The sequence below is a fragment of the Balaenoptera musculus genome, chromosome 14 (genome assembly GCF_009873245.2).
Source record: "Balaenoptera musculus isolate JJ_BM4_2016_0621 chromosome 14, mBalMus1.pri.v3, whole genome shotgun sequence".
NCBI classification, from domain to species: Eukaryota; Metazoa; Chordata; class Mammalia; order Artiodactyla; family Balaenopteridae; genus Balaenoptera; species Balaenoptera musculus.
This window is the reverse complement of record NC_045798.1, coordinates 19,057,086-19,073,927: the sequence shown is the minus strand read 5'-3', so window position 1 is coordinate 19,073,927 and position 16,842 is coordinate 19,057,086. Positions and strand designations below refer to the sequence as shown.

At 48.8% G+C, this 16,842-nt stretch overlaps 1 protein-coding gene across 2 annotated transcripts in view; it reads left to right on the top strand.

Annotated features, from left to right (window-relative positions):
* Positions 1-16,842, top strand: part of LOC118906860 (uracil-DNA glycosylase) — a 152,464-nt gene that overhangs the window by 77,808 nt on the left and 57,814 nt on the right. For both annotated transcript variants that reach the window (XM_036874693.1, XM_036874694.1), the window contains 10 exons: positions 289-498; positions 787-957; positions 3,176-3,337; positions 5,178-5,341; positions 8,015-8,165; positions 8,264-8,367; positions 9,425-9,506; positions 11,972-12,117; positions 13,264-13,414; positions 14,707-14,841. In XM_036874693.1, coding sequence (XP_036730588.1) covers positions 289-498; positions 787-957; positions 3,176-3,337; positions 5,178-5,341; positions 8,015-8,165; positions 8,264-8,367; positions 9,425-9,506; positions 11,972-12,117; positions 13,264-13,414; positions 14,707-14,841 — 1,476 coding nt within the window. The remainder of the gene's footprint in view (positions 1-288; positions 499-786; positions 958-3,175; positions 3,338-5,177; positions 5,342-8,014; positions 8,166-8,263; positions 8,368-9,424; positions 9,507-11,971; positions 12,118-13,263; positions 13,415-14,706; positions 14,842-16,842) is intronic.

Here is a 16,842-nt window from a genome sequence, read left to right as displayed (position 1 = left end):
AAGAAACATTTTCTCTGTACGCATAGAAGAAAACCAATTTGTACCCAACTCTTAACAGCATATTATCCTTAGGAGATGGTGTTGCAGGAGAATTTCAGTTTCTGCATTATGTATTTTCATCATATTTGACTTAAAAAGCACGAGAATGTAATGTCTTTGAGAGAGGTAAAACTAAAAGATCGGCAAAACCAAGGGCATCCCTGCCATCGTTTCGCGCCCTCTTTGGAGAACTTCCTGCTCCAGCCCTGCTTCCCCAGGGAAGAGCCAGCCACCCTGCCGTCCCCCCAGGTGCAGAGCGAGATCCCCGGCTCCCCAGTCTTTCTCATGAAGCTGGCCCAGCACGCCCATCACCTGGAGGTCCAGCTCCTCGCTGACCAGTATGGGAACGCCGTGTCCCTGTTTGGGCGCGACTGTTCCATCCAGCGGAGGCATCAGAAGATCATAGAGGAGGCGCCGGCCACCATTGCCGCGCCGGCCGTGTTCGAGATCATGGAGCAGGTGGGCTCTGGGGAGTTCAGGGGGAGGTATCTCAGCTCAGAACCATCAAGAGCTCTCAACAGTCCAAGTTGCCAGAGTGGGGTGGGTGTCCAAGAAGAGACCAAGTGGCGGTGGGGGACCCATCGTGGAGATGATTTCAGCCTCACACGGGGTTACTGGAGTACAGTCTCGGAGGTCCCAAGGTAGCTTACACACAGCAGGTCCTCAGCCTGCCTTTGGTGAGGGAGCTAGTACGTTTTCCCCGAGACAACCACTGGAAGCCCCTCGCCCACCTCCGTCTCTCTGCAGTGTGCCGTGCGCCTGGCCAAGACCGTGGGCTACGTGAGCGCGGGGACCGTTGAATACCTCTACAGCCAGGATGGCAGCTTCCACTTCTTGGAGCTGAATCCCCGCCTGCAGGTGGAACATCCCTGCACGGAAATGATCGCCGATGTCAACCTGCCGGCCGCCCAGCTACAGGCAAGGAAACGGGCTCCGAGCCCTGGGGCTTCTTCTGCCCAGAGTGGGGGTCCCCTGTCCTGCTCAGATTAGACCTCCCTGCTCGTCTCTTGGCTGGTGTCCTGGGGAGTGACTGTTTTAATGTGTGGGTAGCATGGAGAACCATGCAGTGGTTTGTCACCTTCGTCTGGCCATATAGCCCTTGGAGAAACTGGCAAAAGCCATGGACCTTCACCCTGGAAAAATCTATTTTATACAATTTGGGGGCATTTGTAGACCTCCCCAGTACCCGTTCATAGACTTTTTTTTCATTACAGCCTCCTCATGCAGCCCTTTTAGACATTTCCGCCCCTAATTTCTCCCCTATGAAATGTTAATATCACAGGTATACTGTATATTGGTTTGGATACTGTAGATACAGCTGTACGTTATACAGGCATACCTTGTTTTATTGCACTTTGCTTTATTGCATTTTTTGTTTGTTTTTTTGTTTTTTACAAATTGAAGGTTTGTGGCAACCCTGTTTCGAGCAACTTATAATGGTGCCATTTTTCCAACAGCATTTGCTTGTTTCGTGTCTGTGTCACATTTTGCTAATTCTTGCAATATTTCAAACCCTCCACTAGCAAAAAGATTAAGACTCTCTGAAGGCTCAGGTGATGATTAGCATTTTTTAGCAATAAAGTATTTTTTATTTAAGGTACGCACATTGTTCTTTCAGACATACTGCTATTGCACACTTAATAGACTACAGTGTAGTGTAAATGGAACTTTTATATGTGCTGGGAATCCAAAAAATTTGTGTGACTTGCTTTATTGCAATATTCGCTTTATTGTGGTGGTCGGAATTGAACCCCCAATATCGCCAAGATCTGCCTGTACATAGAAAGAGTAAGATTATTTTCACCCCCAAGAACAAATGTTTGCCCTCTTGGGCTCACCCCTGCTAAGAACATGTCACTCAGAGTTAGGAACTCTTGCATTAATAGAAACTCTTTAATTTTTTTATTAATATCTCCTTCCTTCCTCCCTTTCTTTCTTTCTTGAAAATTTCTTCTAAATTTTTAAAAATTTAAATTTTGATTAAATTTAATGAACTGAAAATTTAATTTAATTAGTTTTTACTTTGATTTAATTAGAACTTAACTTTAATGTCTTAAAAATCCTCCCAGAGTTTTTATTCCATTTTTTATTTTGCTTATTTTTTTCAGTTTGAAAAATTTCAGAAAAGTTGCAAAAATAATACAATTAACACCCCTACCCTGCACCTCGGTCCACCACTTGTTAGCATCTGACCACATTTGCTTCCTCTCTCTCTATTTGTGTTTTTGTATAATTTGTTGTTTTTTCTTGGCTCAACCTTTTGAGAGATGTTTTGGCTTGAACTTCATGCCACTTTGCCTCTAAATCTTTCGGATAAGAACCTCCCGGGAATAATACCACGGTAGAATCGCCCCACTCCAGAAACAGAGCTTTGACACCCTCCACTTACCTATCTGTTACTTACTGTCCACAGGAAAGTTTTCCCTGTTGTCCCAATAATTTGTTGCTGTCCTTTGTTTTTCAAGTCCAGGATCCAATCCAGGACCCATACATCCCTTTCCATTTTCATGTCTCCTAATCTCTTTAATCTGGAACCGTTCCCCAGTCTTATTTTTTTGTCCTTGATGTTGACATTTGTGAAGTGTTCTGGCAGAATGTCCCTCCATTTGGATTTGCCTGGTCATTTCTTCCTGCTGGAAGTCACTTAAACCCTTTGGCAGGATATTACACAGGTACCACTGGGTCCCTTTTAGTGTGTCACATCCAAAGACCCAGCAGATTCAGTTTGATCTTTTGGTTCACCTGGTGTCCGTCACTGTCTGTTTTTCACTCGGTCCTCCAGCCCAGCTTTCCCTGTGTCCTTCACAAAACCTTCTTTGACTCTGCAGCTGGACACCATTCCCCCACCCCTTCCACAGCACTAAGGATCTGTAACTTTTATTTGATGCTCACGATGTTGTTCTGTGACTGTCGCTTCTTTTCCCAGCAACACAGTTCACTCCTTGGGGGCAGGGTCAAGCCATCTGTCTTTCTCTCTCCGTGCCTCTCCTGCCACCGTGTCGCCCGGTCTGGTGGGCACAGGAGGAGCTCAGTATATCCGAAATCATTCACCACCCCCCGCAACCTCCATCGTCTCTAGCACTGGCCTCCGCGTTTGGGCACTGACCCTCTTTTGGGATGGATTTCTTGATTTCAGATCGCCATGGGCGTGCCTCTGCACCGGCTGAAGGATATCCGGCTTCTGTATGGAGAGTCCCCATGGGGGGTGACGCCCATTTCTTTTGAGACCCCTTCCAACCCTCCCATCGCCCGAGGCCACGTCATTGCGGCCAGAATCACCAGTGAAAACCCAGACGAGGCAAGTCTGAGGGCCCTGAGTTTCCACCATCTCCGACCTCCCAGCGTGTGGCAAACCCTGAACCTTAGCCTGTTGAGACACCCAGGTTCACAGTTTACAGGCGAGGACGCTGGGATGCGGGAAGGGACATGTCACGGTTTATCCACATGTGATGTGTCCCAGGTACCGGGCAGATGCCTTCATATGTCAGTTACATGACAGCCCTGCCACTGGGCATTGTGACCCCACATTACAGCTCGAGAGGTTGGGGTGACCACCTTCACGCCCGGGACTTGCTGAGGCCATGGCCAAGCCCCACTGGTGGACTATACAGACCACGTCCATCTTTGGGACAGCCAGGTTTAGAGCACAGGTCCTTGGATTTGTGGCCCCATGAACTTTTTGCTGCAACATACAATCTGGTTCATTCTAAGGAGTCCCTATGTGACTTGTTCTTACTTGTGCCTTAAGATACCAACCAGCTGGCATCTGTCAAGTTTACATGCTTACTGACAGTTGATTGTCACATAATCTCCATAATCTACCACAATTTTGTTGTTTAATAACTACATTTAAGAAATTTGGGAGAAGAGAGGTTTAGGTTTTTTTTTACCTCTCACCTTTTTTTTTTGTAAATAAATTTATTTATTTATTTATTTATTTTTGGCTGCATTGGGTCTTCGTTGCTGTGCCCGGGCTTCCTCTAGTTGTGGAGAGCAGGGGCTACTCTTCATTGTGGTGCGTGGGCTTCTCACTGCGGTGGCTTCTCTTGTTGCAGAGCACGGGCTCTAGGCTCGCGGGCTTCAGTAGTTGTGGCACGTGGGCTCTAGAGTGCAGGCTCAGTAGTTGTGGTGCACAAGGGCTTAGTTGCTCTGCGGCATGTGGGATCTTCCCGGACCAGGGCTCGAACCCGTGTCCCCTGCATTGGCAGGCGGATTCTTAACCACTGCGCCACCAGGGAAGTCCTCCCACCCCACCCCCACCTTTTTAATGGAAGAATTTTAAACTATAGTGACTGTATTAGTTTGGGATCTTTGGCTACAGGCAAACAGTCAGTTCTGATGGTGGACAAGCAAAACGGGAAATTTTCAGAGGGTTGATGCCTTGTTCACAGGTGCCTGGGAGGATGGAGGATCATGTGTAGAAATAGCCCAGGCACCTGGAACTTTCCATCTCTTGCCTCCAGGCATGTCTGCCAAAACGAATGCCTCCATCACAAGCTTCAAGAGTTCTAATCCCAGCAAGAGGATCCAACCCATCCCCCTTTACCACAATTATACTCAGAAGGGGTTGTGTCATCCCCGCAAAGGGAATTATGTGTGTGTTAGCATCAGCAAGGGCTAACACTGGATTTCCTTACCTGCTGAAATTTTCGTAATCTGGAATTGCAAATCCAACTCCTCTTTTTTTTTTTTTTTTGGCTGCGCTGCACAGCATGTGGGATCTTAGTTCCCCGACCAGGGATTGAACCCGTGGCCCCTGCAGTGGAAGCATGGAGTCTTAACCACTGGACCACCAGGGAAATCCCGCCAACTCCTCTTTTATTTACACTTTTTATTGTCAACAATGGCAAACATTTAAAATCAGTATGTACCTTCACTCAGCTCCATCAGTGATCACCGGTCCCAACTTGGTGGTGGTTTTTTGACTTTTTTTTTTTTTAAGTAAAAATGACACACATTGACGTGCTCACCTGGAAACACCTGCACCCCTAGTGAGAAGTATCAGTGTTTTATTCATCACGCTAAGCTCTTGGGTGTGTGGGGGTGGGGGCTCTTGGGTTTTCCTAGGATTTAATTCTGATGAAAATATATCTGGAGTAACGATTTCTTCCATTTTGCTTTTTCTATCTGGGCTCCAGGGGTTTAAGCCGAGCTCTGGAACGGTCCAGGAGTTGAATTTCCGCAGCAGCAAGAATGTGTGGGGTTATTTCAGCGTGGCTGCCACTGGAGGCTTACATGAATTTGCCGATTCCCAGTTTGGGCACTGCTTCTCCTGGGGAGAGAACCGGGAAGAGGCCATTTCGTCAGTATCTCCCTCCCTCCCTTCCTTCCCTCCCTCCCTTTGAGAAACTAAAAATTAGCCTGCTGCTTCAGATGCAGCAGCACTTTAGGAGACGAAGAGCAGACCCTATTTTAAATACCCTATGCTGAAGTCCGAGAACCCAGTCTGTCCTCTTCCCGTACTTGAGATCCATGACATACATGAAATCAGTTCACCAAGGTTATTGGTCTTGAGCTTATTACAGGTCGATCTTGAAGGAGATCCAAAGAATGTTCAAGGTGATTCTAAAAGTTTAAAAGGTGCTCAGTACTATAGCCTTTTTTAAAAAGGTGGTGCTGGTTGGGATGGGGCTGGGGATTCTTTTAAATTTAAACCTCATAAGTGGTTCCTGGAGGAACCTACATTGACAAAGAAGCTTACAAATTCCAAAACCTCCACATCTGTTTTTTAATTGTTGAAGTATAGTTGATTTATAATGTCGTGTTAATTACTGCGGTATAGCAAAGTGATTCAGTTATACCTATACATACATTCTTTTTTTTAACATTCTTTTCCATTATGGTTTATCATAGGACATTGAATATAGTTCTCTGTGCTATACACTAGGACCTCGGTGTGTATCCATTCTATATTTAAAAGCTTACATCTGCTAATCCCAACCTCCCACTCCATCCTCCCCCAACTCCCTCCCCCTTGGGAACCACCAGTTTGTTCTCTATGTCTGTGATCCTGTTTCTGTTTCATAGATAGGTTCATTTGTGTCATATTTTAGATTCCACATAAAACTGATACCATATGGTATTTGTCTTTCTCTTTCTGATTTACTTCACTTAGTATGATAATCTCTAGTTGCATGCATGTTGCTGCAGATGGCATTGTTTCATTCTTTTTTATGGCTGAGTACTGTTCCATTGTGTATATTTACCTCATCTTCTTTATCCATTCATCCGTCAATGGACATTTAGGTTGTTTTCATGTCTTGGCTACTGTGATAGTGCTGCTATGAACATAGTGGTGCATGTATCTTTTTAAATTAGAGTTTTGTCCAGATATATGCCCGGGAGTGGGATTGCTAGATCATATGGTAATTTTATTTTTAGTTTTCTGAGGAACCTCCATACTGTTTTCCACAGTGGCTGTACCAACTTACATTCCCACCAACAGTGTAGGAGGGTTTCCCTTTTCTCCACACCCTCTCTAGCATTTGTTACTTGTAGACTTTTTAATGATGGTCATTCTGACCAGTGTGAGGTGGTACCTCACTATAGTTTTGATTTGCATTTCCCTAAAAATTAGCAGTCAAAACCCCCGCATCTTAACATTTCTCCTGCCTTGACCTGGGAACAAAAAGGTAAACACCAGTTCAGTTTGTAAAATTAAACATTCTTGTGGAGGTGTCTTTTAGAGTGAAAAATCCCTAAGACATTTCATTTGAAAAGCATTTAAATCTGTCTGGCCTGGGGCGCTTAGCCATGAATTAAATGGAGTTTGGTGCTTTTGAGGGAGAGAGTTTCTTTGCCAGCTTTGAGTAATTCATCTTAATCAGTGAAAAATTGAGACGCTTGGAGCAAATAAGGATTAATAAAAGGTGGGATGGTGGTCAGCCAGCCCAGCTGTCTCCAAGTGAAGTGACCTGTGGCTTGTCCCACACTGTGAGTGGCCAGTAATCACTTCAGCAGAATAGGAAGGAAAACTTCCAGCTCTTATTGCTGTCAGTGTGCAAGAGGGGGATCAACTGTCCCTGTCTTCCCAGGACTGTTTCCTGGGATGTGGGATTTCTCAGTGCCAAAACTGGGAAAGTCCTGAGCCACACAGGACAAGTTGGTCACCTTTGAATCCAGTGGCTCTGCCTGTAGATGCAGGTTCGGGTCCCACACCCAACTTGCAGTAGCCTATTTGACACCCTCATTTAACCTCACTGCGTCTTCATTTTCTTACCCTCCCTCTGGGGTCTCGTGGCCCCTTTGTCACACCTGCTGACAGAACGCAGGAGCATCGTAACTGGTGTGAAAGCTCTCCTCTCCCACGAAGTGTTCTTATGCCCCTTCTTCCTCTGGTGCCTTTCCCCAAAACACTCTCCCTATGATTTCATGGAGAGTGGAGGTTTCTGCCCTTTGGACTGGACACCCTGTTTGGGGGGAGGCAGCCCCTCTGGGAAATGGGAGGTGGTTACAGCCAAGCATGTGTGGGCTGGTGACCGCCATGCCCAGAGGGGGGCACTGGTGTTGGCCACCTACTCGTGCACCCCAGGCACACTGGACAGCTGTGTGGACAGGTAAAGAGCGGCTCGTTCTTGGGACTCTGGGGGATTTTGATAGGTCCAGCAGGGGAGGGAGTCAGAGCAACTGGCATGGTTAATAACAATTATAATCACTGTAATAAATCATAGCAGCTAAGGTTTATTGATCAGTGACCATGTGCTTTATACAGACTGTCTCATTTTAATCCCCAAGCATCTGTGTGAAGGCAAGGTTATTCCCCCATCTTCCAGATGAGGAAACTGAGGCCCAGGCAGTTAAGTCACTGGCCCAAGATTTGCTGTACCAGTCAATGCTGGAGCTGACATTGCCCCAAGCCGTCTGACTCAGGGCCCTCCCTAAACTTCTGTGCGGTTCTGACTCACTGGAAACCACTCCAGAACTCTGATGACGCATACGTTAATTGGGAAAACAATCCGTGTGCCTTCCCCTCAAGGAACATGGTGGTGGCTTTGAAGGAACTGTCCATCCGGGGCGACTTCAGGACCACCGTGGAATATCTCACCAACCTCCTGGAGACCGAGAGCTTCCAGAACAACGACATTGACACCAGCTGGTTGGATAATCTCATCGCCGAGAAAGTGCAGGTGGGGAGCTGCACGTGTCTCCCCTGGGGGTCCTGGAGCCCTCCTGGCTCCCCGCGGCTTTGGTCACTGTGGATACTGACATGCAGAGTCTCTCCCAGGCCGAGAAGCCGGATATCATGCTCGGGGTGGTGTGCGGAGCCTTGAACGTGGCCGACTCGATGTTCAGGACCTGCATGACGGATTTCTTACACTCGCTGGAAAGGTGGGGCCCACGCGTACTTCCTTTCCCCTCTTGGGATACGTGTTGGTGGCAAGTAAGGCAGAAACATGCTTTATTTGGGTGTAAATCCATCACCAAGCAATTAGTGAACCTCTCCTACGTGCTTGCCTCTGTAGAATTCCTTGGATAAACCTGGACTGCCCTAGAAGAGGCTGGGGTAGGGGGCGGGAGGGGAGGGATACTCAAGGCCAAGGCAGCCATCATCCTATAGACAGCAGTGCGCTTATTCGTGCTGACCTGTGCAAGGTACGTCGTAACACTCAGGAGCTCAGAGAGGAGGAGGTGGATTTGAGAAGCAAAGCGGGTTATAGGTCGCCTCTACAAATGGTTCTTTCCCATACCCTCACCTGAATCAGGTGACCAGTGAAATGGACCCTGTGGAAGTGGCCAGGAGCTCCCTCTTAGGATGGACCAGGGTCTCCCACCCTCAGCACCGCTGACATTTTGGGCTGGGTCATCTTTTGTGGTGAGGGCTGTCCTGTGGGACAGGGTAGGAAGTTAGCAGCGTCCCTGGTCCCATCCATTGCATCCCCTCTCCCCCTGGAAGTCAGGACCATCAAGTATGTCTCCAGATATTGCCAGATGTCCTCGGGGTAGAGGCAAACCCTACCCTCCCACCCCACATTGAAAACCACTGTGGTAGGCAAAGGAAACTACTGAAAGGGAACTAGAAGGGCGAAAGTTCTTAGTGCTTGGATAATACGCTTTTGAATGGTAATAGAATCACAATCCGTGCATTCGTTTCTTTCATAAGCAGGCGGCAGAATTCCCACGTAAGGAATTTTTTCAAGAAGAAGCAATATGGTTATTGCTTCTTAGAGAGCCTTTTTGAAATGTCACATCCCGTAGCAAGAGCAGTTTCCTTAAGTTCTAAGGGATGTCAGGTTCTTTGGGACTCTCCATTCCTTGCCTTTTATCAGTCAGGTGTGTTGATAGTTAGAAGAGGCAAAGAGTGGGTGGGTTTTCATATCCAGGGGATGGATGGCTGCAGAGTTCTTAGTCACTCCCAAACTGACCACAGGTCTGTCTTCTCTCTCAGGGGCCAGGTCCTCCCCGCAGACTCTCTGCTGAACATTGTGGATGTAGAATTAATCTACGGAGGCGTTAAGTACATCCTCAAGGTAAAGGTCTCTGTTAGATGTCTCCCACACTCTGGTGGCTCAAGGGAGTTTTATTTCTGCGATGGGCCATCCCTGCAGTGGATTTTCTCATGCTTGGTCCCAGGACTCCCCGTGCAGTCCCGTGACCTTGAAATCTAAGGTCTTTGGATTCCAGAACCCGTAGGCTTGAGCCACGCACACGAGGCACGTTAGAGCGTGTATTGGTTTCCCGTGTCTGCCGTAATGAAGTCCCATAAACTGGTGTCACTTCAAACAACAGAAATTTATAGTCTCTCAGTTCTGGAGGCCAGAAGTCCAAAATCAAGGTGTTGGCTGGGCCATGGTCTCTTTGAAGGCTCCCAGGGAGCATGCATTCCTAGCTTCTGGTAGTTGTGGGCAGTCCGTGGTGTTCCTTAGCTTGTAGGTTGTCACTCCAGTCTCTACCAGTCTCTGGCTTTGTACGGCCACCTTCTCTGAGTGTGTCTGTGTCTGTCTGTCTGTCTTCACATCCTCATCCTTCTGTGCCTGTCTCTCTGGGTCTCTTCTCTTACAAGAACACCAGTCAGACTGGATTTAGGGTTCAGCCTAATCCAGCACAACCCCTCCTTAACTAACTACATCTGCAAAGACCCTATTTCCATTAAGGTCACAAGCTGAGGTTCCAGGGAGGACATGAATTTGGGGGGGACATAATTCAACCCCTTACAAAGTGTGAGCCGGACCATTGCTCAAGAGCAGAGCGTGTGGGTGCATTTCCCAGGGCTGTGAGACTGGCTTTGTCCAGCGTCTCTGCACCGAGAATGAATGTGTGGATTTCCGACTGCTTCTGGGTCTATCACCAGCATCCCTAGAGCTTGTCAGGGTTGCTTTCCTCTGTTGGAAGTATCTAGTTACCCGTCCTGAGCCATCCCAGGCCAATTCAGCAGAGTATCAAAGAATATTTGAGATGTGCGAGCACAGGATGAGCCCCCCGGGTCCAAGTCGGGGTGACCTTCGGGAGCGATGTGTCCCCGGGAAGCCAGGGCCTCCCCAGCACTTCCCAGCCTCACATTCCATGGAAAAGGCAACAGAATTTTTATTTTCTCTTACCTGATTTTTAACATTGCTGAGCACACATTGAACTTTCAACTTTGGAGATTTTCAGGCTTCGTTCAGCCAAACGAGTGTGTTATCCACGTAACATGTGTAAAATCGCTTCCCTTTTGGCCCTGATGCTTCCTGGCTACCTTTGGGGGCCTGGGTCCCCTCACCTTGATTTTAAATATGACACATGCTCGTTGTAGAAAATGTCAAAACAGCAAACAAGCATGAAGCGTCAGAAAAACAGTCCACCATGGGGGAGTTCCCTGGTGGTCTAGTGGTTAGGATTCTGCGCTTTCACTGCTGTGGCCCGGGTTCAGACGTTTTAGCAGACCTCTTTTCAGTTATTTTTTTCCTTATGCATTGATTTTATAAAGTTAAGATCATAGTGCAAATGTTTTTACTGCTTTGATATTATCATGGCCTATAGTTTCCCCCTGTTATTAGCAAGTTTTCCTTAACATCAGTTTAGAGTCTGCAGCACGGTCCAATAGAACTTTCCGCATGTATGGAAATGTTCTAAATCTGCTCTGTCCAGTATGGGCCACCTGGGGCTATGGAGCACTTGAAATGTGGCGAGTGTAACTGAGGAGCTGAATTTTACCTTTCATTTAATTTTAATTAACTTACATTTGAAAGTCTGGCTATGGGCTACCATATTTGACAGTGCAGGTCTAGAACATTCCATGGCAGCACCCACTGTTGGAGAGCTCGTTTGATTCTAGGTTTTCCCGTTACCATAAATAATGTGGCAATAAATATTCCTCTATTTCTTGCCATCTTTTGTCACTATATATATATTTCAGAGGTTGAGGGCTCTTTAGGGTGTTAGTTTTCTGAGAGAGAGCACATACTTTGAACTGAGGGCCAGGTGGGGCTGGTATTTCAGATTGAAATGCAGAGCCGAGGCCAGGGCCTGGCCGTATATGTCTCCTTCCAGCGTCCCAGATCCACTGTGTGCCCCTGGGCAGGGCCAGGTCTAGCGGGCAGAGCCCTAGTCCATGTCCAGGCCACTGATGGAGGCCCCAGGTCTGCCTCACCCAGAGCAAGGCCCCCATCTCCCTGGCTCCCAGGGCAGCCCTGCTTGGAGACAGGACCGGAAGAAAGCCCCCAGCCCTCCAGGGCACACAGTGGACAGTGATGCCCGGCCTGGGTCTACACCTGCGGCCGGCAGCCTCTAGCCCACCCACGGGGCAGGTGTGGCTCGCTGACCCCGGGCTCCCTCCCCGTCGCCGCTCCCTTGGGGTGAGTGAGGGCTGGCCCTCGAGAGGTGAGGTGTCCACCCCAGCACTCCCGCCGTGGACACTAGCCTTTGCTTGTGGTCGGGGGGGCCAGGCGGTGCTCTGGGGGCACAGGGCCAAGCAGGCATCCTCATTTCAGGTGGGGACATTGAACTGTCCCCACAGGTGGCCCGGCAGTCTCCAACCACGTTCGTCCTCATCATGAACGGCAGTCACATCGAGATCGACGCCCACCGGCTGAACGACGGGGGGCTGCTGCTGTCCTACAGTGGCAGCAGCTACACCACGTACCTGAAGGAGGAGGTCGACAGGTGTGTGGTCGTGGAGGGCACACAGAGCCAGCTCTCCCCTGCGGGTCTGAGGGTCTTCGCTAAGGCACCTTCTCTGGAACATTCTGGGGCTCCTGGAGAGGTTAATCTCTCGGCTGGAATTCCATGCAGCTGGCAGGCATATATGGGAGGCTCCCAGGAGGCCCTTTTCTAGTGTTGGGAGGATTCAGAGCCGAATGGGACGTGACTCCCAGCTCCACGGCCTGCGAGGTGTGTGCTGAGTGCCAGCGGCTCCGGGTCTGAGCTGCAGTGTCCACACCCATCAGATCAAGGCTTGGAGAAGACGAGGCCGTCCGATTAGGGAAGGGGCTATTTATTGAGCATCTGCTTACACCAGATGCCGGGCTAGGTGTTAGGATACAGCCGTGGTCATGACTCATGGAGTCTGTCGGGGAAGAGACACGTGGAACAAGCAGGTGGCGGCGGGAAAGCTTGCTCTGTGTCTGGCTGGGTGGAGGACGGGATGATCCGGAAGCACTTTGCACAGGCGCATCGCGTGTCCTGCTCCAGCGCGTCTGAGCACCCTGAGCTCACACGATGAATCACAGACCTGCCCACCCCCACGGACAGGCAGCAAAGACCCCCCCGAGCAAGAGAATAAGATGGGGAGGAGTGGGGTTCCAGAGGCCCCGTGCCTGAAAAAGCTCCAGTTAGGTTCCCTTCCGAGTCCTCGATGGAAGAAGGTGGACTAGGTTCATCCCAGATCGGTGGTTTTTAACCTCTTTTTAACCCGTGTTCCATCTGCCAAGAATATTCAAGATGATTATAAGCTCCATCCATGCGGCATGCTCTTCCCAGTTCTAAGGTGAAGGCTTTCAGTGGGTCAGTATTTACTGAATAATAGTGATTGACTGCTTTCTGTATGCCAGGGCCTGTTGGAATTATGTCAGGAAAAGGAACTAGTTTTCAGCCAGTAAAGGGTCCCACCCAGCTCACTCCCAAAGTCTCTGCGGTAACTGTCAAATGCTACCATTTGGGGAAAATGGAGCAAGTCCCTCAAACCACACGCAGGGTGATGCTCACGGCTGCCTTTAGGAAGGGAAGGTGCCGCCGAAACCCTGACGCGGGCACCTGGGTCGATGGTCCTCCCCAGTCTCCCTACCACCTCCCCGCTCCTTCTCTCTCCAGTTACCGAATCACCATCGGCAACAAGACGTGTGTGTTTGAGAAGGAGAATGATCCCACGGTCCTGAGAGCCCCTTCGGCGGGGAAGCTGATACAGTACATGGTGGAGGACGGGGGCCACATCGAGGCTGGGGGCAGCTATGCTGAGATAGAGGTGACCGCAGAGCTGGCCCCCTGGGAGGGGGGAGGGCGGAGCCAGGTCTCCCTTACCCCCCCTCCCCCAGGGAGGGCCATCTGCCAACGCCGCTTCACCTAAGCCAACAGACCTCCCCTCTCACCTGGGCTGTCATCTGCAGATTCCTAAGAGAGCCATGTGTGTGGGGTTCAGCCCCAACTCCCTGCAATGTCCAAAGGGAAAAAAAAATCTCAAAAATGTATACCCCCCCAGGAGTGAGTAAGGACGGATGAATGATCATGATGCGGACAATTAAAAAGTGGTAAGCCAACAGAAGCAAAGCACTTCCCACGTGGCAAGCACTATTCTAAGCATTTTATCTGTCTTTAATTACCTTCTTTAATCTTCCCAGCAATCATATAAGTTGGACACAAATGGGACCCCCATTTTGTACATGAAGACACGGGGCCCAGGCAGGCTAAGGAACTCACTCAAGGTCACACCAAGCCAGGATTCAAACCCTGCCTCCATTCTCTGCTGCCCAGGAAAATAGTGATTTTTGTAATGAAAATATAACAACGGTAGTAGCTGATGCTTGTCGGCCTCCTACTATGTGCCATCCTGCTTCATCCTTATCAGCGCCCTGTGAGGCAAGACTGTCATTTCCTCCCATTTTACCGTTGGGGAAACTGAGGCTCAGAGAGGGGAAGGCATGTGCTGGAGATCACAGAGTGATGGGTGGAAGCAGGGGTTCCATCCCAGGCCTGGCTGACTTGGGTGCCCAAGCTGTGAACTTCTGAGCAAAGGGTGGGACAGTCCTGTCAGTCTGCAGCCCACACATGATAACAAAACTCATCACGTCCACACGGCCAGACTCTCAGACCAGTTCAGGGGGCTGATGACTGTACTGCAGTCATGTTCTTCATTCCCCAGAGGGTTTTCTCACTGCCTTTAAAAAATGGAGCTGGTCACAAAATACACTGCATTTTAGGAATGTGTGTGTCAGTCACCCTACATCATATGATTCATCTGTATTTCTAAGAGAGAGGCCTTCCTTTGGAAATACAGATCAGTTTCCATGTCTGTAAAATGGGCACAACGAACACCTGCCTCCCTGGCTGGCTTTGCAGATGGAAAAAATTTATGCCCGGCGCTGTGCCTGGTACACAACAGATTGTGTAAATGCTGATTCCTTCTCTACCCTCCGCTTGAACTCTGCCCACGGAGTCATTCAATGTAAATGACACGGTCCGTGCTCCAGAGTTACTAGTTTGGGGTGACACAGACCAGTCCTAGTGGGCTCCATCTAATTTCTTCTTTCTGCAAAACAGGTGATGAAGATGATCACGACCCTGAATGTGCAGGAAAGTGGCCGGGTGAAGTATGTCAAGCGCCCAGGGGCTGTGTTGGAAGCAGGCTGTGTGGTGGCCAGGCTGGAGCTCGACGACCCTTCTAAAGTGCACCCGGTATGTGGCACCCGGCACAGCTACCCTGTGAGCCAGACAGGCTTGTGGCCCCGGCTCTCCTGCCACCACCCGCCCCCAGCAGCCAGCACGACGGGCGTAGGAGTGTGCCTGCCTGTGCCCACATCCTTCTCAGCAGCTTCCCATCCCACTTAGAATAAAAGCCATGTGTTTCCGATGATCTCCAAGACCCCCCATGAGCTGTGCCCCGCTTTCTTCCCTGGCTTCATCTTTTCTCCCACTACCCCTCCCTTAATCGAATGCTCCAGACCCATCCCCCTGGGGCCAGCTCCCTCTGCCTGGAAGAACCTTCTCCCAGACGCCCACAGGGGAAGGGTTCCTTCTGTGAACTTTGACGCAGACGTCATCCCCCCAGTGCGTTATATAGAGCTGTCGTGTCTCCGTGACATGACATGACTTACCCTCCTAGAGTAAGCCAGGCCTGCGGGGAGGTGGCTCGCCGTTTATGCATGTAATTTTGTTTTCTCTAATAATTAGTGTATATGCCCAGGAAAAAAGAAAAGCTAGGAAAGCATTTTTTAAAAAAATCAAATCGACTCTTTTCTTCATACTATTCTATTAGTTTCATTTGTTTTCTTCTTCTTTTCATTATTCTTTTTAGAGGGTTCCCAAAGCTAGAAATAGACTGAGCTTTGTTAGATCACCAGGAAGGTCTGTGCCTGCGTTGTGATTCCTTTTAGCAAACGTTTCCCGGGCTAGGTTCTTGAGACAGCACCCAGCCACAGGTCAGGAGGCTCACAGATGCCCGTGAGAAAGACGGGCAGATAAGCCTTTGTAATTCAGCTCGGTGAGTGCAGTCAGAGGGACTGCCCTTGGCCGCTGGCTGTGAGAGCCCAGGTGGAGAAGCCAGCAGCAGATTGTGGAGAAAGGAAACCCTCTGGTTAATCTTCAAGGGTGAGAGGAGCCTGCGGGGTAGGGAGCGGAGTCGAGGGCCGGGAAGCTGAGGGTTCTGGGCCAGCAGAATAGCATGGCCCCAGCTCCTGGGTCCCAGTGCCTCACACAGTTGGTGTTGAGTGGATATTTGTAGAATAAATTAACAGACGAATGGATACATTAAGTCAGTGTTGCCCCTGTGGGGAGCTTTTTATCTGGGGATCGTTTAAGGCTAAATGTTTATGATTTACAAAAAGCACGTACACTTGCATGAGAGTTTCCTAAATTTTCACCCTGCTAGGCATTCATCTTTAGGGTTCGAGTGAGACTGAAATAAATAGAAAAAAACAGGAAGATGATCTTGGTTAGAAAGCAAAGCAAAACAAAAACATCTGTTGACAAAAATAATAAACAGTCTTTAATAGGAATAGAAAAGAGTTTTATTTGAACCAAACTGAGGAGCATAGCCCGAAAGACAACCTTTCAGATAACTCTGAGGAACTGCTCCCAAGGAGCATTTTTTTCAGCACAGTTTTATGTCTTGTCAGAACAAAGAACATGAAACAAGTCAGGGATACATTCCTTCAAGGCTTCAAAACATACACACACACACACACACACACACACACACACACACACACACACACACACACACACACACACACACACACAGAACAGATCAGCACGTACACGGCGAGTCCATATGGCCTTGACAGCTGGGAAGGGAATCTTATCATCAAAGGAGAACCAGCATTGGCATCCGAGGAAGGGAGGCATTTCATCTTTATTTTTAACATGGACATTCTTTACTTCTGGTCAGTGCGCCCTTTTCTTTAATAATTAAAGCAGATGTACAATGTATGTTTGATTGGCTACAAACTGGCTGCTCTAGTTAGCATGAAATTCAAGTTAACTCATGTAGAAGCCAGAATGACTTCCCCAGATCTCAACATGTGAACTTTTTTTTTTTTTATCACATCTAACGCCCTCCAAAATTATTTGGGGTACATAACTGACTCTGACATTTGTAAAGGGGAAGATTTGGAAACCTCACACAGGGGTGTGAATGTAGCAATTTTAACTTTCCAATACATTGTTTTCTTCTGTTCC